Genomic DNA, 25,083 nt, shown 5'->3' on the forward strand with positions numbered 1-25,083 from the left:
ATGTTCATTCTGAGAAATGGAGGAAGCACAACATGGGCAATGTGCAGTTGTTGCTGTTGCCTGTCTGCAGCCAGGAGAAGAACGTAGTAAGGAGTGTTTCTATAGCTAATCCCATGTCAATGAGGTTGTGTGAATAAGAAGGGAGTAGTAAAGTAATGCCAGAATATCAAATGACTGTCCTATGAGTAAGAAATAAGGTCTTAAAGAATTAAAACTGAGTCATGCCATGGCAAACCAAACCAAAACTCTCCCCTTCACCTCTGCTCCTCCAAAAAAAGTCAAGAAAACTGTAGATTACTCATCCTAACTTCATTATGTAGAAAACCACAAGAACAAGTTATTACTCGAGATACAAACATTTCAAGAAGCAGATTGTAATAAACTGGCCAGTAAGGATTTATTGAGAACAAATTGTGCCCAATAAATTTAATCTCCTCTTTTTTTTTTTTTTGACAGCGTAGCTGTTCTAATTAAGGGAAGTGGTAGATTTTTGACACATTAAACTTTTATCAGGAAGCTGAGGAACAGTGGCTTAAATTAAATCACTCTTAAATGGGTACTCAGCTGCTTGAAAAATCTCACAGTGGATATCACAGTGAAAATAGTCTGTCTGTGTCTCCTTTACTGCCTGTTGTAGTGCATTGATACACACTGCTAGGATCCTGTGAGCTTCTCTCCAAGCAGAAGAGTCCCAGCTTTCCTGGCCTCTTCTGTGAGTCAAGTGCTCTGCTCCCTAAATAGTGTTTGTGGCCTCAGGCACCTCTGGAGACAAAATGGACTACAAAATGAATGAAAGTCAGCAGTTAGAAATGCTAAAACTCTTAGCAGGCTTGTCAGATTCCTGGGCATGCTGTGTGGAGAGCCCTGAGGTGTCACTGTGCTGTGCCCTGGGGAGGCTGCAGGTCCCTGGGCACAGTGTGGTGAGAAAGTGAGCAACAGGAGGGAATTGAATTGGACCTACAAGGGACTGGGTTTGCTTAGTTTAGAGAAGGGGAGACAGAATGGATGCAAACCCTTACAGTTTTGTAAAGGGTATGCATTAGGTGACAGGGATAAACTCTTTTCTTCATGTAATAGACAGAAGATAAAACAGTTTAATTTCCAGGAGCGATGCTGTGGGCTAGATTTTAAGAGAAGGCTCTTTGTAAGGCTTTCCAGGCACCAAATCAGGCATGTGAGAGGAGACTGTAGGCAGCTGTAGAGCTGCCTCAAATAGTAACTGTGAAAGAAGCAGGAGGGGGATCTCTCTGGATGTGCTTTTCCTGCCCCAGGGCTGCAGCCATGGTGAGCAGCCTCCTGCCTGTCCAGTGTCCCTCTGCAGGGATCTCACAGTGGTGGCACATGTGCCAGTGAGGTTTGTATGACTTGGTAGTTTTACAGCCAACATTTTTTCACTTTTCTTGGATCTGTGATTCTGCTTTGTGTTCATGGTGTGACTTCTAAGTTTTCCTTCTACTCTACTTCATTGTAATTTTGCTGCTGCAGCTTTGCTGGAAAAATAATCCTCATAGTAGGCTTATCAGCACACTGCTTTCCTCTTTCATATTTGATGAAGTCCACTATTTAAAGCTTTTAATGTGGTCTGTAATCCTTTAAGGAGTTCCCCTGAGATCCCTTTTCACTGTTCTAGCACTGTTTTGCAGTGTGAATACAGTACCCAGAGAAGTACAAATGCCACATGCAGTGGTTAAACCAGCTCTCAGTTTGCTCTTACCACTTACACAGCCAAGGATTGTGTTTGCTTTAGCTATAGACAAATAGATAAATCTTGTTCTTGTCTTTCCTGCTTCATTCTGCACCATGGATTTTGTGAACTGTGTTTTTAGATGGATTGGTCTTGCATCAACTCAGGTTAAGTAGAGAGTTAGCCTCTGTTGGTTGCAATGGTTTTCCTATCAGGAAGTTATCACCTCTGATTTCTAGAGCCATAAAGATGGGTTACTGGTAGCAGCCTGAGACCACCAGAGTGTGTTCTCTGAAACAAAACCTTCCATTATGACAGTTTGTTTCTTTGGTTTTTATTCTTTTTCCCAGTTAAGGTATTTGTTTTCTTATTTATTTATTTTCCTACTTGATTTGGTATTCTGTTAAATAGATGTTTTTTGATGCATTTCTTAGGCTGTTGATTTATATCCTTCCAGCTGCTGTCCTGCTGAACTACTGGTAATTTTAAAGGAAGTAATGTTACAGAGTGCTCATAGTTTCAAAATATAAATGAAACACAGAACATCATTCTAACCAAGGCAGATAAATCACTAACTTGGGATGGCAACCATGTCTGAAAGAGAACTCTTTTTTTGCTTTGCAGGCAATGCCACTGCAGTTAAGCAGTCCAGATACAGGATTATCCTTCAGGATTCTGCCAATGGAGGACAGGCATGTCCAGACACCTTGTATGAGGAAAGAGAATGTGAAGATGTTCCCATCTGTCCAGTGTATAGGTAAAACCTGTTAGCTTGGGATCAGTCTCTAGTGGGTGTCCACTTTTCCAGAAATGGCTCTTGTCTTGCACAATTTTCACCAGAAAATAACATTATTTTGGAAAATGCAGAGTTTAAAATAATGAATATACCTTGCAAAATGTGTAAAAGTAGGGTTCAAACTGGAGATTTCCATAGATCTGGCATCATCAGAACAAGCACCAAGAGACACAGCTCCTAGAAATAGTAGCCTCAGAGCCTGATGTGTGTAAGGAAGCTGTTACTGGGAACTTCCCCCTCATTGTGTCTAAAAATCCATGCAAGCTATTTTGGGACCACAAGCCCTAGAGTGCCTTAATCATAATTGCATGCTTATTGGAGAAACTCTTGTGTTTTCCCCTGGTACTCTCACTCCAGTGAATAGTGAGCACTTAAAAAGTTCTGATTAGACAAATAATACAGTAGAGCAGTTACTCACTGCTCTTCATTAAGATTCTGAGGCCCATCTGTTGTGCAATATTAGTAAATAGAAAAGCATGTGAATCTCCAGCCTGCACATCCCACAGGAGATGGTCCTGGAGCAGTGTGGAGCTGAATTCAGTGCCAGGCAGGGGACACAAGGCTCTGCTCTGCCTGATGCCATGGAAAGCTGCTTCCCCTGGCTGGAAAGCAGGCTGGGAACTGTATCAGCTGTGTGAGAGCAGGAGGTGACAAAGCCCACTGGAGCTATTTCCTGTGAATCTTAGCTGACTTTGAAACATGCCCTGGATAATGAGAAGGGGGAATGTTGGCATCTAAATTCCAGTTCCCAGTGCTTGCACCAGGAATAATTACAGCTTCAGGACTCCAAAGTCCCCACGGTGTGTTGTGGTTGGTAACTGGAGTTTGTGCTCAGGTTGGTAACTGGTTTGTGCTCAGGTCTGTTCCCTGTTGGTAACTGGTTTGTGCTCAGGTTGATAACTGGTTTGTGCTCAGGTTGATAACTGGTTTGTGCTCAGGTTGGTAACTGGTTTGTGCTCAGGTCTGTTCCCTGTTGGTAACTGGTTTGTGCTCAGGTTGGTAACTGGTTTGTGCTCAGGTCTGCTGCCTGTTTGCCAGTCTGAAGCCCTTGTCTGTTCCCTGCAGGTGGAAGAGCCAGCGCTGGAGCCGCTGTGTGCTGGTGCCAGGGCAGAGCGAGGCGTGCGGGCACGGGCTGCAGGCCAGGGGTAAGGTTCATCCCTCCAGCCCCCAGTGTTTGAGGGGCTGGAGATGCCATTAAAGCAGATAAATTGGGAACTAACTGAAGTTCTTTATGAAATCAAGTGTTTTGGGAACTGCTTCCATGATACAGTTGTTCTGCAGTGCTGGGCATTGAAGTACCACTGGCACAACAGCTTGGAGGATAGGAGGAGATCTGTGCTTGATCTTCAAGTATCTTAACCCTCTCTTCTGCCTAAAGCTGAAGCATGTGAGCTTTAAATGAATTATCTATAAGTCTTTATGAAGTAATCCATTCTTTGTTCTAAAAATGGAAAGGATAATTTCCTTATGATTTTGAAATTTGCTAATGATTTGCCTGAGGCCTGATTTTCATTAAGACTGTTGAAGAAGTTCAGCATGGGTAAAGTCTTTGGGCTCCCACCCTTGACATAATTAAGCACTTAGAAATTAGTGGTCCCATTGTCTGAACAGAATTTGTGAGAAGAATGTTCAGAGTATCCATCAATCTGTAGTGGTGCCTGCAGATGGCTGGAGATGTGGCTGTTATCAGTCTCCTGGGAAATACAATTAAACCTTTAACAAAAGGTAATTTTTATTGAAAAAAATTGCTATACAGGTATGCTAACTGAGGAAACTTGACATTATAATTTACTCCTTCACAAAGGTAGAAACTATTCTTTAAAGATGAAATGAATTTCTTATATAATCTGGAAACAAAGGATAAGAAAGAAAAGCCCTGACAGTATGTGGGATGTATCTGAAAGAAGAAATGTGTTTTAAACTAAAACTCAAAGGAGTAAATATCTTAAACTAGGTTTTGACCACCAACCTTTCCACAAGGTTTTCAAATCTGTAAATTGTATTGTTCAGTCTGTGTGAAGGGATGGTAATCTTTATGTTCTAGTAGGTGCATGAACTTTGTATTAATCTTACTCTGACAGAATTAGAAGTATAATAGAAGAGCATCACACTTACTTTTACTCTGTGGAGAGCCCTCCAATAATTACTGAGACTATGTGCTGTTCTAGGATAATTGTGAAAAACCTACCTTGGTGAGTTTAAGCAAAAATCGTTTCAATGCTACGTTCACTTTTTGTAATTAACTGTGGCTTTTGTAACAGCTTTGGTTTTCATAATTACATGTAGTGATAGAACCACTCTGCTGGGTATTATTAAAGATGAGTGGGGTCTTAGGAAAATGAGATCTCAGATGAAACCCATGAAAGAAGATTTTTAAAGATATTTTGTATGAACAAGAGAAGTGATCTCCACAGAGAAGGCAACTGAGACCCATCTGCTAACTCTGACCTTACTGTGTCTGGAAAAGAAGCTGCTGGATGTTCAGCAATTCTGTATCTTTTCTATAGAAGTGTTTAGTAAGGGAAATTTTCATAAAGGTTTTGTTAATGCCTCTCCCTGCTGCTACTTGAACTCCTCAGGAGTGTGCAGAGGTGCTCTGTGTTGCCAGGAGCAGCCCTTTAGGCAGGGGAGGTGTTTGCTTAGGTGCCTTGCAGGGGCTCTTCAGCTTGGAAACCCCAAGGAGGTTTACAGGGAGGACTGGAGGACTTCTAATCCTGTCATTCTTCACTGGAAGGGGGTTTTGGAGACATGCTTTTGAGCTACCATGAGGTGAGGCTGGGGATTTGGGCTTGTTCAGCCTAGAAGAGTGTCTGGTGTGTGGAGTTCACAGAGGAGATGGAGCCACATTCCCAGAGGTGCCCAGTGAATTAACAGGAGATAGTTCATAGGCTGGAGTCAGAAAAACTCCCAGGTTGCCCAGAGAGACTGTAGATTGCTTGGAGATACTGAACACTCAACAAAAAAATGTTTTGAGCAGCCTTTCCTAACTGTGAGGTCAAACCTGCTTAGAGCAGGCACTGGATCCTCAGAGGTCCCTTCTGTCCTGAATTGCCTTGTGAGATACTGTGAGTGTGTGGGTGTTTTCAGGGGAATCTGTGCCATCACTAGAAGAATCCCAGGTGTAGAAGATAGATGCTTCCTTCCTGCAATATTCAGGCATCCTGTGAATGAGCTTGCATTCAAGGTATCACCACCACTCCACACAGTAATTGCATTACATAATTTACAGCATCTTTAGCCAGTAAGTGCTTCTTCTCCAAAGAGTATTCATATGAATTTTCTTTGTTCCCTTTTTACCATGTGACAGCACTTACCCTTTTACCTCTGAAGATAATCAGTCTCTCTGTCCCTTAGAGCATCCAGTTTTTAGATCTCTTTTTTTCTGTCCATACCCTGACTGTAGTATGAAAAAGGGGATTTTAGTTTTCAGTGACTGTCGTATCTAGCCAATTATATAAGAACACTGAATTCATATAAATTATTTCTAAAGAAAAACAGTATGTGTTTATGTGTGCCTATTTAGGACAATGACTGTACTGAGGGAAAATGAGGTCTGAAATGACTTTCAAACTCCATTCTTTCCTATGGCTAGATTCTGAGATAGAGATTCTGTTCCATGAGCATTTTCACTGAAATTGCATGTAAACTTACTGCATAATATACAGAAGATATCAGAGTTTGTCTGTGAATAATAAGCAGAATAGCCAAGGAGATGACAGCTGCCTGAAACTGCAGTTTTGATGGTTTTATCTTGGAAAGATATTACACTAATTACAACAGCCTTTCATTTTTTACATCAGCTTCAGTGGACTAACTTATTCAGCAAGCAGTGCTATAGGAAAGAGAAAGGTAGCCTTTAGAGCTAATAAATGCAGTTGTTATATAAACTTAATTGAGGCATGATTGACAAAAAGCTCCCAAGGCAGGGCACTCAGGTAAAACAAGGTGAGGATGTTGCTTGGCAGTTATATGAGACAACATTGATAACAGTAAATGAGGAGCTTTGCAAATTTGGTGTTGCTGTACAGCTGTCATTTGCCTCCACCAGAAACTAATTTACTAGGAGGTGTCAAGACTGTGAGAAGAGGTCCTGCACAGGGATGGGGCAATCCAAGCACAAATACAGGCTGGGTGAAGAATGGATTGAGAGCAGCCCTGGGAAGAAGGACTTGGGAGTGTTGCTTGAGCAGCTCAGTGTGAGCTGGCAATGTGCACTTGAAGCCAGACACCCAGCCTTGTCCTGGGCTGCATCCAAAGCAGCTGGGCAGCAGATGAGGGAGGGGATTCTGCCCCTCTGCCCCACTCTGAGACCCCACCTGGAGCTCTGCATCCAGCTCTGGAGTTCTTAACATAAGAAGGATGTGGACCTGTTGGAGCAGGTCCAGGGGAAAACACAGAGATGCTCAGAAGACTCAAGAGCCTCTGCCATGAAGGCAGGCTGAGAGCTGGGGTTGTTCAGCCTGGAGAAGAGAAGGCTCCAGGGAGATGCTGGAGCCTCTTTCAATGTCCTGAAGGGGCTTCAAGGGGGCTGGAGAGAGCATGGAGTGATAAGACACGGGAAAATGGCTTTAAACGGACAGAAAGTAGAGTTGGAAAAAAGTCTTAACCGTGAGAATAGTTAGGGCTGGCACAGAATGCCCAGAAAAGCTGTGGATCCTCCCATCTCTGAAGTGTTCAGAGCCAGGTTGGGTGGGGCTTGGAGCAGCCTGGGATAGTGGAAGGTGTCCCTGCCCATGGCAGGGGTGGAGTGGGATGAACTGGATGGTTTCCAGTTCAGACCATTCCATGACTTCATGAGAGTCACTGCTTCTTCAGGTGCTGTTTGGTGCCTTCCCTGGTCTCAGATGTTTGTAATGGAGGATCCTTCAGGAATATGATCTCTCCTTTCAATGCTGACATGAAGAGACACCTGGGACATACACAGTTTTTGGGAAAAAATGTGTTGCTGATTACAAGGGATTGTTAAGGTTTAATTAGTGGATGGAAAGCCTGTTTTGAGCAAATGTCTTTGAAGGTTGCTTCAAACACCATTAGTAGTGTAAATAGACAAGTATTAAAGACTAGACAGGTCTAATGAGACTCTACTTTAAAAACTGGTCCTGGAAATGCACTGACAACATGATTGTGAAAAAACAAGTTACTTTCCAGAAGCAAGGAGAAGCTACAGCAATGGAAAATGCCATGTCTTATTTCTCCTGCTCCTGCCACTTTGCTTTGATTCATTTGGAGTATTTGACCATATTTTCCCCTATTAATGAGACATTAAATCCTTCTCAGGGCTGTAGCTCCCCATGTCAAGAATACAGAAGTGCTGTGACACACAGCAGGAGATATTTTTAGAGATAATTTATTGATTTATGTACAGGAAAACAACAATGCAGACTCACCAATGCAGTAATAAGAAGCTACTCCTTTGCTTTGGAGAACAGAACTCTGTTTCACTGGAGGTCATGGGATGGCTCAATCCTGGACAGCCCCATGGAGCACTCTGGAATGTATTTCTTTTGGCTGCTGTACTGTCAGACCACACAGGATGTATTTCCTTTCCTGCTTTAGCTGGGCTGTAAATTTGCAGCACGTGGGCTTTGCTAAGATGGTTAGTGTTAAATATAATGTGTTACAGTTGAAAACTTGATGTATGGATTGACAGTGAAAAGGTGGGATGCAGGCAGCACCAGACTTGGGCAATTTGAGATTCCTGTTTCCTTCATTGCAGGTTTCTGGCTCTTGCTTTGCAGCTTTCTGATAGTTGTAGGGACACTGCAGACAAGGCTGGTTTTAGACTGATTCAGACCAAGAGCTTGTCATCATAAGAAAAAAATGGTAGCAGTCTGCTATCTAAGTTTCCTGAGTGTGTCTAAATGCAGTGATAGTTCCAGTGTAATCTTATATAAAATATAGGCAGTACTGTGATCACAAGTCTAATAGTGAGCAAGTTAATGCATCATATTAAGCAAGATGAAAGAATGAGTTTAGATACAGCCTGTTAAGATTGCAGCTACACAAATGTTTCAAACAGGCATCCTTTAGCTGTATTATCTCGTGTATTATCCATCAGTAACTCAGTAATGGTCATATATACTCTTGTTGTTTCTCCTGCAATTATTTGATGGCAACCTCTTTATAGTGAGGTGTGCCATCAAAAAATCATCAGTGTTACATTTTTTCTTTCTTTTGCTCATAAGATAAGTCACCCAACAGTTCTTATTTTCTGTTTTGTAGGCAGTTAATATAACTGCTGATTAGCTAAATGAACACATCATTGTGGTTTGAGTTGCAGAATGCTTTTACACGGAATTACCAATTTCAGGAGGTACATATTAGAATCTTGTGACAATTTACAGGCTGAAGGCAATGTGATAACCTGGAGTTTACAAGGAATGCAATTATGATGGTAAACGTGGCAGAGACTCAGCTGCTTCAGTTGGTTGGTGATGTTTTTTGAGCAGGGCTCTTGGTGCAGTCCTGTGTCAGTCTGTCCAGCTGACAGCAGCTTACCTGTCACCAGCAGCTCCCTCCAGTATCAGGGAGGAGGTGGCACAGGAGGGACAATGGCACCTTGAGCCTTATTCTGGGTGATTCTGGGTGTTCATTTGTTGGTCAATGTTTTTCCTGATGGTTCTGGTCTAGTGTGTAACAGGTGGTTACAGGGACACAAACAGAGCACAGCAAGCTGAACATGAGTGGTCCCAGCCAGAACCCAGATCTGGGAGACACCTGCCTGGCAGCTGGTGACATTGGGAGCAAATAACTGAGAGGAAAAATAATTACCAGGGTAAAGGCAGGAGCTGAATCTTGTTTGTGATATCTTTGAAAAGAATGTGAAGCAGAGTTTGTCTAGGATGGCACTGAGGTTCAGGAAGGAGATTGCTTTTCCAGAATGAAGAGCTTTGGTCTGTTTATCAGCCATGTCTGCCCAAGGCTTCATCAGCACTTTACAGATATAATTACTCTACATCATACTGCAAATTCACAAAGATGCATTGTGTTTCTCTCTTGTCAGTGATAATAGAATTTTTAGCTTAAAAACACACGGAGACTACTAAGGTGGTAAGAGACAACCAGACCAGAATTGATTCACTATTACTGTTTTTGGTAATCTGATTTCTTTCCTTGACAAGGCAGTGGGCTGGAGGTCAGGCAATAAGGTAAGTGAAAAGCAGCACAGATAATATTCTCTTAACTTCAGGAAGACATTGAGTCCAGTCCCACGTGGCACCCTCCCATGTGCAGTGTGAAGGTATGACCTAGAGAAATGCAGGGCAAGGTGGTTGTGCAACTGTTGAAAAAACCCATTTCAAGCTCTGCTATCAGCTATTTGCTGTCAGCCAGGAGGGCTGTTTCAGGTGGCTTCTGATCAGACCCTCACAGCTTCCCATGGGGCATGTGCACCCTGGACTGTCATCAGTGCTGTCACTGGCAATGTGGATGATGAACTAGAGAGCACATCTGTAACACATCTGGGTAACTGCAAATCGTGAGTACTTTGAAGGGCAGACCAGATATACATGTTGGATAGATTTAAGCATGCTCTGAAATCAGAAAAGTGAAATTTTCATTCAAGAAAAAAAATGTCAAATGCAGCACTTGCCCTGTAGAGAGGTGGGCAGCAGTACTGTAGAGGAAATTCTGGGATTCAGACTTACAGCAGTGGCATTATCCTGCTGTAAAAAAGCACCCATCATAAAGTCATGTTTTCCTTACATTTTCCTTCTCATCTCCAAGTTCCTGAAATTTATTCTTCTCTTTCAAAAAACAGAATATATTTAAACAGGCAATCCTCCCTCCCTTTTATTTTTGTTCCATAACAACTTCTGCCACTATAAGTAGTGACAAACAATTGAGGTCAGATAAAAATACCAAAACTTTCTCTTGAGCAATTCCAATTCCTGGTTTGCCAATAGATTCAGAATAGATTAGGATTTTTTTTTTCCAAAATACCCAAATTTCATAAACAGAAAGAATAAAAGTATTTAGGAGTCTACCTCTGTTGAATAGCACTGAACAAATTAAAATCTTTTGAGCTTAATGAAACTTTACACTTGGTTTTGCATTTAAAATTAATCTTCATTCTTGGTGAACCATGTATATCTGCACACAGGAGATGGAGAGAATGATCACTGTAGTATGGATGTGGGATTATACGAGTCCAGATTGTTTGTGTCAGATTTCTATCAGTTTACCTATAAGCTTTGATCTGTTTTTAACTGTAGATTGAATAATAGATTTACTTCATGCAGAAATCTGTGGCAATGTTTCACAAAGGGAGAAACAAGGAAAAATTGAGGAGGAGACAAAAATGCCATACCAATATAATACATGCATAAATGTATGCATTCTTAGCCTTCCCTGCACCAGATGAATGAGGAAGATATCCTCTCCCAGAGAGATTTGCCATGGGATTAATTTCAGTTTTGTAGCATTAGAATTGACTGGGAGCAGGAGGGGAGGGAAGGGTACAGATGAGGCTATGCGAGGTATAGTGGATCAATCTCTCTGAGCATTTCAGCTGCCTTTGATATTCCTGTTTAATTTATGAGAAATAAAGTCACCTGTTTTCACAGAAATCATCCTGGGCCAATTTCTTAAAACCTGGTGCTGTAGCAGAGGTGTCTATGCAAATGTGCACGGCTGGAATCTGCAGCTGGGCACTGCAGTGGGGCATGGAAATTTGTCCTCATATTGTATTACATCCCACTGATCTTCCAGGTAATGTGTTCCCCTAGACTAATTTTTCTTTCTTGGGTGTGAGTTGATAGGACAAGGGGAAGAAAGATTGATACTGGTTTGCCAGTGACAGGTTGTTCACAGAAGAGTGATGGTGGTCTGCCCTCCTGTTTTTAATGGGGGATGTCAGCAGGCATCAGAGGACACTTAAAACTTTATTTCAGCCTGGGTCTGCCCAGCTTCCACCTCAGGTAGAGCTGCTCTAAGAGTATTTCATAGGCAGGAGGAGAATGGGCATGACATTACTTTATAGACGTGAACTAATAGCAGGAGAGACTCCAAGTGATTTCTGTCACTGTAGCCTTATGCCAGCAACATAAAAATTGAGGAGACTCTTAGAGAATTTGTCCTGACAGCAATCTACAGTGCAGCATTTTATCCAAAGGCAACTCAATGATCTGTGGACTTTCTGTAAAATAAAGATGATGAAGACTGCATCAGATAAATTACATGTATTTGATTTCCTTCAAAACCAGGCCAGTATATTCCACTCTGTAGAAGCGAATAAGCAGGCTCTCTAGCTTAACTATATAGTGCTCCTGATAAACAAAACAAATATCAGCCTCTTAGTATCACACAGAGCATTTGTTTTCTGGGGGAAAGGAATAAAAAGCCTGAATCAAGTAGAACAGTCTTTTGAAGCCAGAAGGCATGGACCCTGAAAATGCACACTAAGGGCATGTTCCAATAGAGGGATTGTTAAAAGATCAAAATAATGAGGGGTAAAGCAGAGGGACATCAAAGCTTGCCAGGCTATGTATTTCTGCCTTGATTAGGAGGAAGGAGGGAAGAAGGGGGGAAAAAGGGTTTTAGATCAATATGAAGTGGCCTGGTCACCTCAGACAGCACCATCCAAATGTGTACATTTTACAGGAATTGCTGGAGCATCTCAGCCATAAGAGTCCCACAGGATCTGACAGTGCTCACACCATATTTAACAGGCACAGAGGGAGAGAGTCAAGATCATCTTATCTGAAGGAAACTCCTTTTTTAAATGTAAGGGTAGATAGATTTTCATTTTGTCTTTCATCCCTCTGATTAAGTTCAGCTCTCTTTGGTCCTCCCAAGATTTCTTTTATCTAGTGTGGAGTCTGTGTGATCTAAGCAACTATCGTTGGTGAAAGTCGTTTTTGGGGTCCTTTTTTAAATGATGGATTGTCATTAAACAGAGTATAGTAGATGAAAGAGGTCCAAGGAGATCCAAACTGTGCAGAGACTTACTCAGGAGGATGAAAGGCATAATGAGAGATATAATGAAGAGCAATCTCTCCCTCAAACTGGAGACAGGCCCTTCCAATTATGACTTGTTTTTACCACTAACTTCCAGTGATTTAAAATCCTAGTTATGAACAGTTGATTCAGACTTTGCACACAAATTTTGGGAAATTTATATTCTGTGATCAGACCTATTCACACAGTCTTGTGTGTGATCTTGATCAGGAATACAGAAGCTGTTTCATCCTAAAACTGTGTTTTTTCACTTGGAGCCTGAAACACAAGGGTTTCCAATCCTTAATATTTTAAGTGTGCTCATGTAACTTTTACTGTTTTTTGGCCCATGTGTGTCTGGCATCCTTCAGTTCAATGGGGTAACCCTGCAGTGAACAAACTATTCCAGTTTCTTGATGATTTTCAATTTAATTGAATCATCCTTTGTTCTTGAGGCATTTGTGTCCTGGTTGCTCTCCTCTTTTGTTTGCTATTTTATATAACACTTTCACATCCCTCTTGTTCACCTCTCTGTGTGGAGGCTGGCTCATTCAGTAGTGATTTAAATCTACTTTTGCTTTTATAAAATTTTAATTTCCTGAATGTCACAGTTGTGCTGTTTACAACTCCAAAGACAATTCACGCCAAAGCTGCTGTGGTTCGTAGGGAAATTGTTAAAAATTCATCTGACCTGAGCAGGATAAGATCCAGGTTCTCTTGAAAATGGCCTTAAGGAGAACTTTTCTTCAAATAGTCATTTTAAATAGGAAAACTTGAAGCATGACCAAAAATAAGCAAGTTCATTTAAAAAAGCTTTTATGCAAATTGTTGTCAGGAAAACACTTGAGATGTTACTGTCACAGTCTTTACCCAAATAACCTCTTCTTTGTCCATAATGGTCTTAGTCAAGTGGATTATCAGCTTGTGAGACATTCTAGAGATACTCCAATTGGAAGGATGAAAATCAGTTGTTTATTCTTACAGTATGGTAGAAGCAAAGGAGCTTAATCTGAGGAATAGACAGTACTGGGTTGAAATGCTGATCCTGTTTAAATCAATTAAACGTTCAAGGGCTCTGTCAATTGTTTGGACTTCCCCCTCTTACCTCCTGGGAAAAAAACAAAACAACAAACCCTAACAAATAAACAACCTCACGCCCCAAAAAAACAAACCCTTAGCAAAAACCCAAACCAAGAAACAGAAAAACAAATCAACAAACAAACCCAACTGTTGGTGAAAGGAAAATGGAGATGTTGGAAGGAACGCAGAGTTTGATTTATAGCATATATTGTTCATTGTCAGAGTCCTGGGGTTTCACCTGTCTGGGGAATTTCCTTCAGAGGAACGAGACAAAAGTTTCAGTTTGCATTTTCCCTTTTAATGCATTACTTAGAAAGCACTTCTTAATGGAAATGATTGAGTAAAGATTCTTTCAATAGTTAAGAACTAATATTCACCATGAATATTAGCATCCTAAATGGCAGAGCTCATCAAAATGGCTTGCCATAAATCTTCAAGCACAAGATTTTTTTAAGAAGAGTCATGCCACAAAGGTGTAAAAGGAATCCTGATGTCATGTTTGTTGACTCTAAATTTGTGTATTAATGTTACTCCAATTGCTTTATGTCTGCAGTAGAGATTTTAGACATGAGTTTCCAATTTCAGAATAAATGAATAACCTTGAATCAAACTGTCTTTCAAGATTCCCAGCATCTCTCTTTCAAACAGGTGCACTAAAGTGACAGAAGAGTAACTGGAAGTGACAGAGATGCTTATGAAGTGCTTGCACTTGTGAGAGTACAGCAGGTGCCTGTGAACTGGTCGATATTACATTTGCTTTGTGTGTCCAGTGCTGCTCTTTTCTGCTGGCACAGTTTCTAAATATGTTCAGAAATATTTAAAATTCTGAGTGGTGTATTTAGCATTTTCTAAACTGAGTCTGATGATTGCAATAGTAATACTTCCAAACATTTTTCCTGTTGGAAACAACCCTTCTTCACTTCCCTTATCATCATCAATTTGCTTCTGAAAAGACTCAGGAGAAGATTCCATCTTCTTTATTTATAATAAATCAAATGAAACTTCATCCAAAAAATTGGAATTCCCCTGGAATAAAATTACTACACAAGAAAAAGCCATCTCTATACCTTGATGGCAATAGATAGTAATGAAATATATGTCACCTTCTAACAAAGATTTTTCTAAAGTCAATTTTTTGCTGGCAGCTGCTGGTTTTCCAGGTGCTTGCATCATTTTTTAAAGGGTTGCTGATATTGGCTTTGTGAAATAAGGAAAGTTTTGAATAATATATTCAGGTATTTGATAGAGTTCTCCTGAAGGAGGGTATTTTGTAGTGTTAAATTTGGATCTTGGATGTGAAGCCTTGTAGCAAATGTTACTTTTCACCGCTTTTCTGATCAATTCAGGTCAGTACTATTGTTTCTTTTTGACAGTTCACTGAAGTTTCAACCCTGCAATCATATATTTGTTTTCTTTGATGTGCCCCAAGGTGATTGAAATTTCTCTGAGTTCTCTCCTACTGTCTCTTATATATTAACTTTCTGCATCTTAGCTTTTATCCCTTGTGTAGACAGAGGAAGTGCCTGAACTCGAGCTATGCAGCATGAGGGGATCTTACCAAGCTGTTAAAATGTAATGGGCTTGTCCAAGGCCATCTGCTCCAGCCTGTGTTCAGTTCAGGGTGCAGGAGATCAGCACATCCTCGGGGCTGCGGCGCTTGGGGCGCGTGGCCTTCCACAGCTCTGCCCTCCTGACCATGTGCCTTTGCTGCTGGTTTATATTTATTGATATTCATTTATTCCTCCTGCTCCTGGAGGGCATCTTCATAATAGGCACTTAACAGCATTTGAGATAATCAAGCATAAATGGGGCTGCAGATGTGAACTCTTGAGGGCGTTTGGGGGATTATCTCTTCTGTTGCATTTTAACCCCAGGGCGCAGGATATGGTCACAGACATTCCCTGTTCAGGTGGAGAATCTGTGGGACAGATCAGAGCTGCCCTGTTTGTGATGGGTTGCTTTGACCACTAGGTGCTTTTCAAGTGCCTTTTTGGGATGTTTATTTAGTGCAGAACTCAGTCCTGTGAGATTGGAGGGGTTTTGTACAGGCCAGGTTGCTGATGTGGTTGCATGTGAGCAAACCTCCAAACAAACAAGGACAAATTTGTGCTTTAAGATAAATGGATATCTTCACTGCCTGGTTTCATGGTGTATAAAATTTTCTGTAATCTAAGCACATCTGCTCATAATAATTAACTTGTGTGGTGTGTGAAAAGAAGAGCTACATCAGCTCTATGGCTTGGTGAGATACATTGCTTCCTCTCTGTTCATCACAATGATTAATTATGGTTTATAGGAAGATGGCTGCTTTTTATTAATTTTTGAGTTTAGATTATATATCTGGCCCCCTTTTTAAGCTTATTTAAATGTTAATACTCTGCAAATCCCATATAAAGCATAAACTTTGTAATTTTAAATGCTTTGATGAGAAACAGGGGAAAATGTGTCTGTTCAAATTGTCTTATCTCAAGCCTTTCAAAGATGCCTGTCTTTCCTTGTTAGATGAATTTCACAGGTAACTGTAAATACTGAAGGCAACCATGAAAGAAATTTAGAAGGATTATGGAGTTTCATTTGACCCTAATTGCTGGTGTTTCCAAGGGGCAGACTTAATAATAATGAAACATATTAGCAATTTGCAGTTGGTTCTGGGGTTTTGCAAGTATTACATTTTTACTATGAATGAAATAATCACCTAATGTGTTTCCAGAAGTTAAATACACTTAGTTCTTGGGCTGTATTTGAATAAAATTTCATTATATGCTTTGGGGAATGTAAATGTTCAGGCTTGCAGAGGAATAAGTGATGGGTACATGAGTACAGCTGTCAAATAGGCTGATGAGGGGAGCCCAATGATCCTGTTGTATTTTCTCCCAGTGCAGTCATCGTCATTTTCCATTACTTGCAAACGAGTTAATGTGTTCTATAGATGGAATTCAGCCACAGGTTTTTATTGGTGTTGAGTTTGCACAGTCAGAATGGCAGAAGCAAAAGAAATGATGTGTAGAGAGTCTTTATTGAGCAGAAGTCTGAAATTTGGGTAAAGTTGCAGGAGGAGTGAACAGAATTTAGCTTACTATTTAAAAATCTTTCTAGGTTGCTCAAATCATATTGATTAAATGATAAACAAAGTGCTTTCTTGAAATCTCAGTTAACTGGCATAAACACCCTGATTGAATTATGCTACAAACAGAACAATATAAGGGAAAATGGCTTTATCAGTTACAGTTATATCTTGGGTTTTTTTAGGATTTCTTATTAAAAATTTCATCTCAGGGTTTTCTCAGAAGATAAACTAGACTCAACAAAGAAGCTAATGCAAAAATAAGCTATTGCAGTGGCATCAATGAACAGATACAATAAGCAAATAAGCAATTTGCAGATAGAGAGTCAACATCCCATGAAATGTTTATAAAGGTAATATTTAAGATCTCATAAAATCAAATTGTGTTCAGATACAATAACAAAAGTCAGTAATAAACCAGTGGTGAATAGTCAGAGATTATCATAAAGCAAAAGGCTCTATTCCATTTCAGAGGTTTTCTTTAGTGCTAAGCATTCTATGTGTTTTTATGTCAGCTCCACCCAATCTTTGCTTACCCAGTTACTCCTGGTTAGAGTGTGCACATCTGAATCCAAGTGCTGGGGGCATGTGCCTTTTGATGCAATGTAATTTAATTGCTGAGGATGTCATTTAGGATTCACGGTGCTGAGCAATTCAGGATTTTTTGTCCTCAAGGAAACAAACTATTCTAAAATAAAGCCATTGTTCTTTTTGTTTCATTGTGTCCATCAACCTAGTACAGAAAGAAAGTTTTTAATTTAATGTATTTAATTTCATTCATTTTTTTGGTATAGCCGTTCCTCTTGGATGATTATTCATTCAAATGTTATTGTGCAAATCAAAAACAAGCTGATATTCACCTCTGACACATCAAGATCAGTTTCTCTAAGTGTGCTAGAGCCAGGATTCACTAGAACAGACACTTTTGAAATAGCTGGTTAGTCCTTGATAGCCCTTTCCCTGTCAGGAGATCCACTCCCAGCAATGCACTGTGAGAGCCTGGGCCAGGTTTTTTGGGAATGGTCGGCTGAGTGGAGGGTGTCTGGTTTTTGGCAGGATATTTGCAGGAGGATCCTTTGTTACCTTTAATGCCCATTGCTAATTCTGATTTTGCATGCTTGTGCTGCAGCCTTCTGCTAATCCACAGGAACCTGACCTAATTTTCACCTTTTTTGTTGTAGTTGTAGTTCCAAGGACAGTGAATAGCTTTTGCCTGAGCTCAGCTGATTTCTCATATCAATAATATCCAGATTATCCCCACTGTGGTTGTGCCCATACCCTCATAAAAGAGCTTTCACTTTTTTTTTTTCTGAGCTGCACCTTTCTTCTGCTTTCTTTTCCCTGCTAGTCCAGGTCTCCAGCATGCCTTGTTTAGTTTTAATGCAAATACACTTATATGAATGTATTTGTCTACCTGCTCATCCCAGCTGGTTCTTTCTCATGATTTATGCTCTATGCTATGTGAATTTACTCTATTTCTACCCTGACACACCACATTTTACCTGTCATTCTCTGTAACTGTTTCAAGAATGGAAAATAAGTAAAATTTATAGATAAAATACATTTCACCATCATTTACAGGCCCTTACAGGAGTGCTATTCCTGTCATGTGAATTCACCTATTAAATATTGGCTACAACAGAGTTTCACCCCAAAATGCATGTTAATGGGATAACATGCATTTTCAGTCTGTTTTTAGTAAATATATTCATTTGTGACACCTGGGATATCTAGGTTGATTTGTGATATGAAGATGGTGGAGGAGCCATCACAATTTGGGAGAGGGATTTAGGTGTCTAAACATGGCACTGCCTGTATTTCACAGAGTGTAGGTACATTGGGCAGCCTGTGGGGGACAAAAGTCAGGTCCCACTTGATTTCCTCATGTAAGTTACTCTGAGAAGGGTTGTTTAATACTGGTAGCAGGTAACTGTTTGCTGTTTATTCAGTGTTTTTGTAGGTGTACCAGATTTTAGGTTGATAAACATTAATTTGATTTTGGGAGATGATTTTATATATCATGTGTTTGTTTGAGGTTGTTGCTGAAGACTCACACTGTGGCTTTAATGGAAAAGTTTAAATTAAACTGCATTTTAAACATATCCAATAGAATGATAGGCATTTGAAACATTAGAGAGTTAAACAGTTCCTCACTTTTTCACAATGGTTGCTAATCCTTTTGCTTTGAAAGAGCTACCAATTTTACATCTTTTAACTTAGATGTAGCCCATGTCCTTACTTCCAATGAACACTTATGTTTTTTGGAAAATTTTATGTTACAATGTGAAACAAGCTGTTGGTATATTGGACAATGTAGGATACAAGAATCTGTTCAGAGCACCACATGAATCACAGGGGTTTCTTGTGTATTTTCTCTATTGGAAAACATGGGAATTTCATCAAGACTTATTTATTGATAGACACATCAGTGTTGGTAGCTCATCTTTTTTTTTTCCTTTTATTACAAAAAACTGCATTTACTAAGTTGAGTAGACAAAAATAAAGAGATTATATCCTGTGTATGTAGTTTATACAAGTACAGAATTCTCATCACTCCCAGGAGATAATGTGATTTGGGGTGGAGTTTCTAAAACTTCACTGTATTTTTACAGTTGGATGAGTTAATGTTCATGAGTTAATAGTTCAAATGGCCACTTTATGCATTCCTTTAGTATTTTCAACAACTAGAGAAAAACTTCTTTTCATCTTGATATAATCAGTAACTGTAGCAATAGTACTTCTCAATTCCTTTTCTTTACATTTGTATATGTTAACCCTACATCTTCAGTATGTGGTATTTAATTTAATTTAGGATTATTCTGTTACTTAGGAACCTTACATGGAAGGCTGTGAGGATGTCTTTGGTTCACACACTTAATGCTGAGATAAACAAATAATTCAAGCTCTGTAGTCACCATGCTATGTAATCACTGAGTCATAATTTTTGAATTGACAGCCAACATATATTAAATCAGATCATCTGTTTGAAACAGTTGCATTTCATAAACTGTAGCTGACAGTTTATTATCTTATCTGTGAGAACTCCTTTCTTCCTTCATCTTGCCTCAAAACCAATACCCATACAATTGAACTTTTGGTATAAGTCAAGGTCACAGCATTGGAATAAAGTTATATATGGAAATTGCCTGTCTTCACACTGAAAAGGTGAGTAAATCAAAAGTGCTGATATGGTAATCTGCAGTGTGTTCTCTTACATTTTGTTGAAACAAAATGATAAGAAGATTTTTTGACTTTTAAAAACTGGCCTTGGTGAAACTTTCTTTAGAAAGTATCTTAATAAACCTATTTTAAAAATACCTTTAAAAATAAATTCTAAAAAAAAAAAAAATCAAGAATGGCAGTAAGTTATAAGATGTGTAAATATATATATCTTGATGCCAGATTACAAACTTTTCTGGAATGACAGGAGTCAGGAGCTCGAGGGTGTGATCCTCTCTGGAGTGCTTGGAGTTGATCAAGGGGCTGCTGGATACTCCCAGCCTGTCATACTACAGTTCCCATTCAGATTCTTTATTCTTCTGTGTTTCATCCTTTCCATTGCTGGGTTTTTCACTGAAATTTTGCACTGTGGCACAATTATTTTCAAACACTGGCTCTTGTTCAATTCCTTCTTACCTCATTTTTTTGGTACACATCAGTGAGATCTGCTGATGTGAGGTGAAAAGTCAGTAAAATAAAAATCAGAGTTGCCTCTGAGGATCCTCCTCTTTCTTATTTGTTGATTCAAACTTTCCAGCTCAATCAATTCCTCTTTTATTCCTTGCTGGCACTGACCCTGTAGGCCTGAATGGAGGGAATGGTTTTCATTGTTTCTAGGATTTTGTTGCTAAATTGTTCACTAATTTGCAATGAAGAACTCATATATTATACACACACACGATCTTCATACTTCCCCATTAGTGCTGCCTTGATCTATTGAAAAGTAGTGTTAGATTCAAGGGTGTTTTTTGAGGGAGTGGAGGGGGAAGGAAAAATACCTTCAATTGCAATATTTTATACTTTTCTGAAATGAATTATGCATTATTCTGAGTAAGTGAAAACCATGGATGAAATATTGGCATTTAATAATGTAATGCCAGAACCTCCTGGCATAAAGTTCAGTAGCTAGACCAATATTTAAACTGTTGAGCAACGTTATTGCTCTACTAAACCTCATCACTTCACATTTCTCTCTGCAAGATCTACTATTGCCTCAGGCTGTAAAAGGAAGATGAGATTTTATTATAAGTCTCCTGGATTAGGTACACAGGAACACACAGGTTGACATTGGCTTTGATATATATGAGCAAAAGTTTATATAGTCATTTTTGCTGCGTTTCCATTCTAAAAGTTAATTAACTGATAAGATATAACCCTGGAGCGTGGGCCTTCAGACAGGACAAGAGAAAGGTTTAGAGAGAAATTGAGACAAAGGTCTGATACAATGAATGATGGGAGAAAGGCAAAATGTCAGTGCAGAAGCTCAGAGAATGTCTCACTTCTGTGTAGCTGTACAATCTGAATTTATTTGCCTGTGCCACGTCAAACTTGCTCATAGAAACAAATTACTATGAATTCCTGCTATGCTGTATTTATATTTTCATTATAGCAACAGCAAGAGCTGGTCTCCCAAGTACAGCACATTCGTCTGGAAAGTTCCCTTTCCTCTGGGCTTCTGATGAATTAAAAAGCTGCTATTTACTGTTTCTTTGAAATACACACTTAAAATTCCAAATATCAGTTCTCGCTTCTGAAAAGGAAATGTGATGTGAATCTTGATGGATTTTCAAAGTACTGAGCTGGTTTTGCATTGAATTTTATTTCCTAAATAAGTTATTCTGAAGTGTAAGAAATAATTACCGCTTTGGGAAATTTTGGAAGTGCCCTGGTTATGTTCCCCTGGTTTTAAGGGTTGTGGTAGTGCTGGGCATGGCTGGAGATAGACTTTGTTCCCTCTGCAGGGAAGGAGGGCTCAGATGTTCCTCTGGGTTTCGTGTCTGGGTCACTGCTGTGCTCCTCAGTGCTGCTCTGGCTCTGCCTGGGTCCTGCCTCTCCTCTCCCAGCCCTGCTGCTGTGTCTGGACAGGGCTGGGAAGGGGATTTCTGCTCTTACAGGAGGTAGAAGCTGATGATAAATCCTTATCCTTAGCTGGGAGTGGCTCAGCCACTCTCAAATGAGTCTGTGAGGTAAATGTGGGTCTGCTGTTGTGGCAGTGGCACAGCATGAATAGCCAACTCCACTTCTATAAAATTTTATTCCAACTTAATTTCCAAAGATGACCTTCCCCTGCTTTAAGTGCTCCTCAATTTGAACCTCTGATCTTGTAATGACAGTTGGCAGAAACCTTCTGCATCAAGAAAGATTCACACAGAGAGCAATTTTATGGGAGAAACTACTCTGAGCTCCAACAAAGATGAACAAAACTTCACAGGTGAAAAGAGGGTATAAGCTGAGAGTCTAACTGGTGATTTATTATAGCCAAGATTAAAATGATTTGTACTGGAAAGACTGTAATAAAAGAAAATGCAGCATAGTGCAGTGTCCCAGGCTGTGGTTGTCTGGAATGAAGATTACTAATACTTATAATCTTTCAGGAGGATGGAAACTATTTCTGGATCTGATGCAATTTATATTCTGTTGTATTAATTTTTTTATTGCATTTGATTGTTTGTTTTTTTTTTTTTTTTCAGTTAAGTAAACCATCAATTATATGATCTGTACCAATGGTAAAGGAATTATGATAGAGAACTTTCTGTGTCCAAATGTTCCTATACAAGAACGATCATATTGTCATCACTCAATGTTTGGATTGTGTAATTCCTTTGGAAACAAATACTTGCAAACAAATGCTTTATTCATAGAAGAATCGTTAAAAAGAAAATATAATAGAATCTGTTGTTTTCCTGGTGAAATAATTGTGAGTTTTCCCATTGTTTCAGCAGGAATGCAATCTGCTTTATAACCCCCTCAATAATAACAGTTTAGTGCAAATTTAAAATGAGTAGCAGCAGCCAAATAAGAAATGTTTCTCTTCTTCTGCCCATTAGAAAGGAAGAGAAGATCACTGCATGAAAATCAAAATGTCCTGTAAGATATCTCTCTTTGCATCTTCTCTGATCTTCTGCCTTGTTTTTAAGAGACTAGAAGGAGAAAAACAAATAGTCCCTTTAGATCTGTTAGCTTCAAAAGAGTAGTAAAAAGGAAAGTACTGGCAGTGAGAATGGTCTGAACAGCAAACCTAAGGGAAGATGAGTGTAATTATTTTTATTATTTTTAAGAGGCAAAACTATTGGATGTGCTTCATTCATACACAAAAAAGTTCATTTAGCATGAGCCAGGGGAAATACCACTCCTAATACTTATGGAAATCAGGGTCTTTTGTATGCCCAGTTTAGAAATACTTGGACTATTAGTCTCTTCTGGAGGATTTGGGTGTCTTTTTTGGTTTTGTTTTCTCTTCTATTTGGTTTTGGTTTTTTTTTTGTTTTTTTTTTTGGTGTTGGTTTTTTGTTTTGTTTGTTTTTGGTTTTTTGGGGTTTTTTTTGGGGGGGGGGGGGGTTTTGTTTTGTTTTGGTTTTGTTTCTTTGTTGTTAGTTTTTTTTTTTTTCTCTGCCAAAGAATGGATGTCCTGACATAGGGTTTCCAAAAAACTCTTTTCCCCTGTGCAGTAGGAAGGTTTGGGAAAAAGTAGAAAAAGCCATTCTGAATGGATAATTTGCATATTATGTATATATGCATGGAACTCCCACACATCAGAGTGTGACTGCTCTTACTGGGATTCCAATCTGCATACTCAGTTTTCCCACTGGGCAAATCTCCTGAAAACCCTCAAGCATTTCATTTTTCAAGGCAGTGGGAGGGAAATTTTTCACAATCTCTTTCTGCCTCTTTTACCTTGAATCTAAGTACAGTGTCTTTACTGTACTTAGACTGTGCTGACCCTTGAATCTCAAGTCCAATGTCTTTATTTTTTCTCTCATGAGGTGGATAATATTGTATGATGGCTGAAAGATACTTAATTTAGATAACATGAATTATTTGAGTATGTGATTTTATTAGCTTCACTCAAAATAATTTTAGTTGCATTATCAGTTTTAGGCTGGAGATGAGTAGTCAGACTTCAGACCTTAAAGCATTTAGAATTCTTATCTGTTTTTATGGTAGAAAAGTGATAGTTAGGGTGGAAAGTTTTATGCAGGACTATATATACAAAAGGCATTGGTAATTCAGAAAAGTTTGAGAGCAGTTTTCATGAGGGGAAAGATAGATTTGGATGAGTTGGAAAGCTGTTCAAGGTTCTGTGTATGTCCCAGTAGTTTTAGCTGCTGATCCCTGAGCAAAGGGCAAGAGCAGTGTGAGTTTGGAATCCCCAAATGAGAAGAGCCAGAGCTGGGGAATGGGGAGTGAGGAGGAAAGGTGGATTCAGTCTGGAAGTCTTATCTTGGACCATCATGTTTTAAATCTAATATTGGGGCAGCTGTGAATATGTGGGTGTGTTAGTGTTCTGTTCTGGATTTAGTATCTGTGCTTCACTGCAAAGAAGGCCAGTGCTTGCTTAATCACCTCAGTAATTTTCCAACTTGAGTTACTGGAAATACTCTGATATTGTGTTTGTTTTCCATTTTTTCTCTCTCATGTTATTTGGCATGTTTGATTCTCTGTGTTTACTGTCATTTCAATGCATGTATTTATAGCAGGATGGCTTAGTCTTATTTTCAAGTTGAGCAATAAATAATTCATTTTAAATATAACTTGATGATAGGCGCTACAAAGAAATTGAACTTGAGTAATTTTGGTAATTGTGGGCCACAGAAGGAGGAAAAAAATTAGCATGTTTTTGTATTTTATGTTCTCTGAAAAGGGCATAATTTGTATCATTAATCATCTAATGCACTTCCATTGATTTTCTTTTTAATAGAAAATGAATGTAAAAGCAATTCAAAACCTATAATAATGTTAGGGGGAAAAGGGAAAAATTGTGAAAGATTCTTTAGACTGATTGCATTATGTAGAAGCACTCAGATTGCAGTTATTCTCTGGACAAAGTAGATTTGAAACATTAGAAGCTCATATTATTTTGCCTTCCTGGCCACGCAGAGTGTGAACCACTTAGAATAAGAAAACACTTGTATGAAAATAGTGCTCAACATTAATATACCAGTCCTGTGTTCTGCATTCAGTGTGTGGGTGGGAGGAGGAATGGGTTCACAGCAATGTGCTTCTCTCCTGCTCCTCCTCAAACAGTGGGCAGTTTTAGTTCACAGATAAGGAAAAAATAAAACCTCAAGTCACACAGCTTGGCAAAACTGGCATGTGCAGCTCAGCTCCTGCAGCATTTCAGATCCTGGTATTCCAAACCAAATAACTGATCACCTCATCCATGAGTATCGAGCAAAAATTGCACTCTGAGAGCTGTTTTAGATGGAACAGAGGTGAGTCCAGTTGAAGGCATTAAATGGTACTGGAGGTGTCCTCCCACCCTGCTGGCCCTCAGCTGCAGCTGGGGCTCCTCCTGAGGCTTCT

General features: G+C 39.5%; 1 protein-coding gene across 6 annotated transcripts in view; it reads left to right on the forward strand.

Annotated features, from left to right (window-relative positions):
* THSD7B (thrombospondin type 1 domain containing 7B) overlaps nucleotides 1-25,083 on the forward strand; it is a 484,878-nt gene that overhangs the window by 358,873 nt on the left and 100,922 nt on the right. For all 6 annotated transcript variants that reach the window (XR_013774988.1, XM_079311745.1, XM_079311747.1 and 3 more), the window contains 2 exons: nucleotides 2,309-2,441; nucleotides 3,546-3,625. Coding sequence is in view for 5 of the 6 variants with exons in the window: in XM_079311745.1 (XP_079167871.1) it covers nucleotides 2,309-2,441; nucleotides 3,546-3,625 (213 nt within the window). In the remaining variant the exon portion in view is untranslated. The remainder of the gene's footprint in view (nucleotides 1-2,308; nucleotides 2,442-3,545; nucleotides 3,626-25,083) is intronic.

This window comes from Erithacus rubecula, assembly GCF_903797595.1.
Source record: "Erithacus rubecula genome assembly, chromosome: 8".
NCBI lineage: Eukaryota > Metazoa > Chordata > Aves > Passeriformes > Muscicapidae > Erithacus > Erithacus rubecula.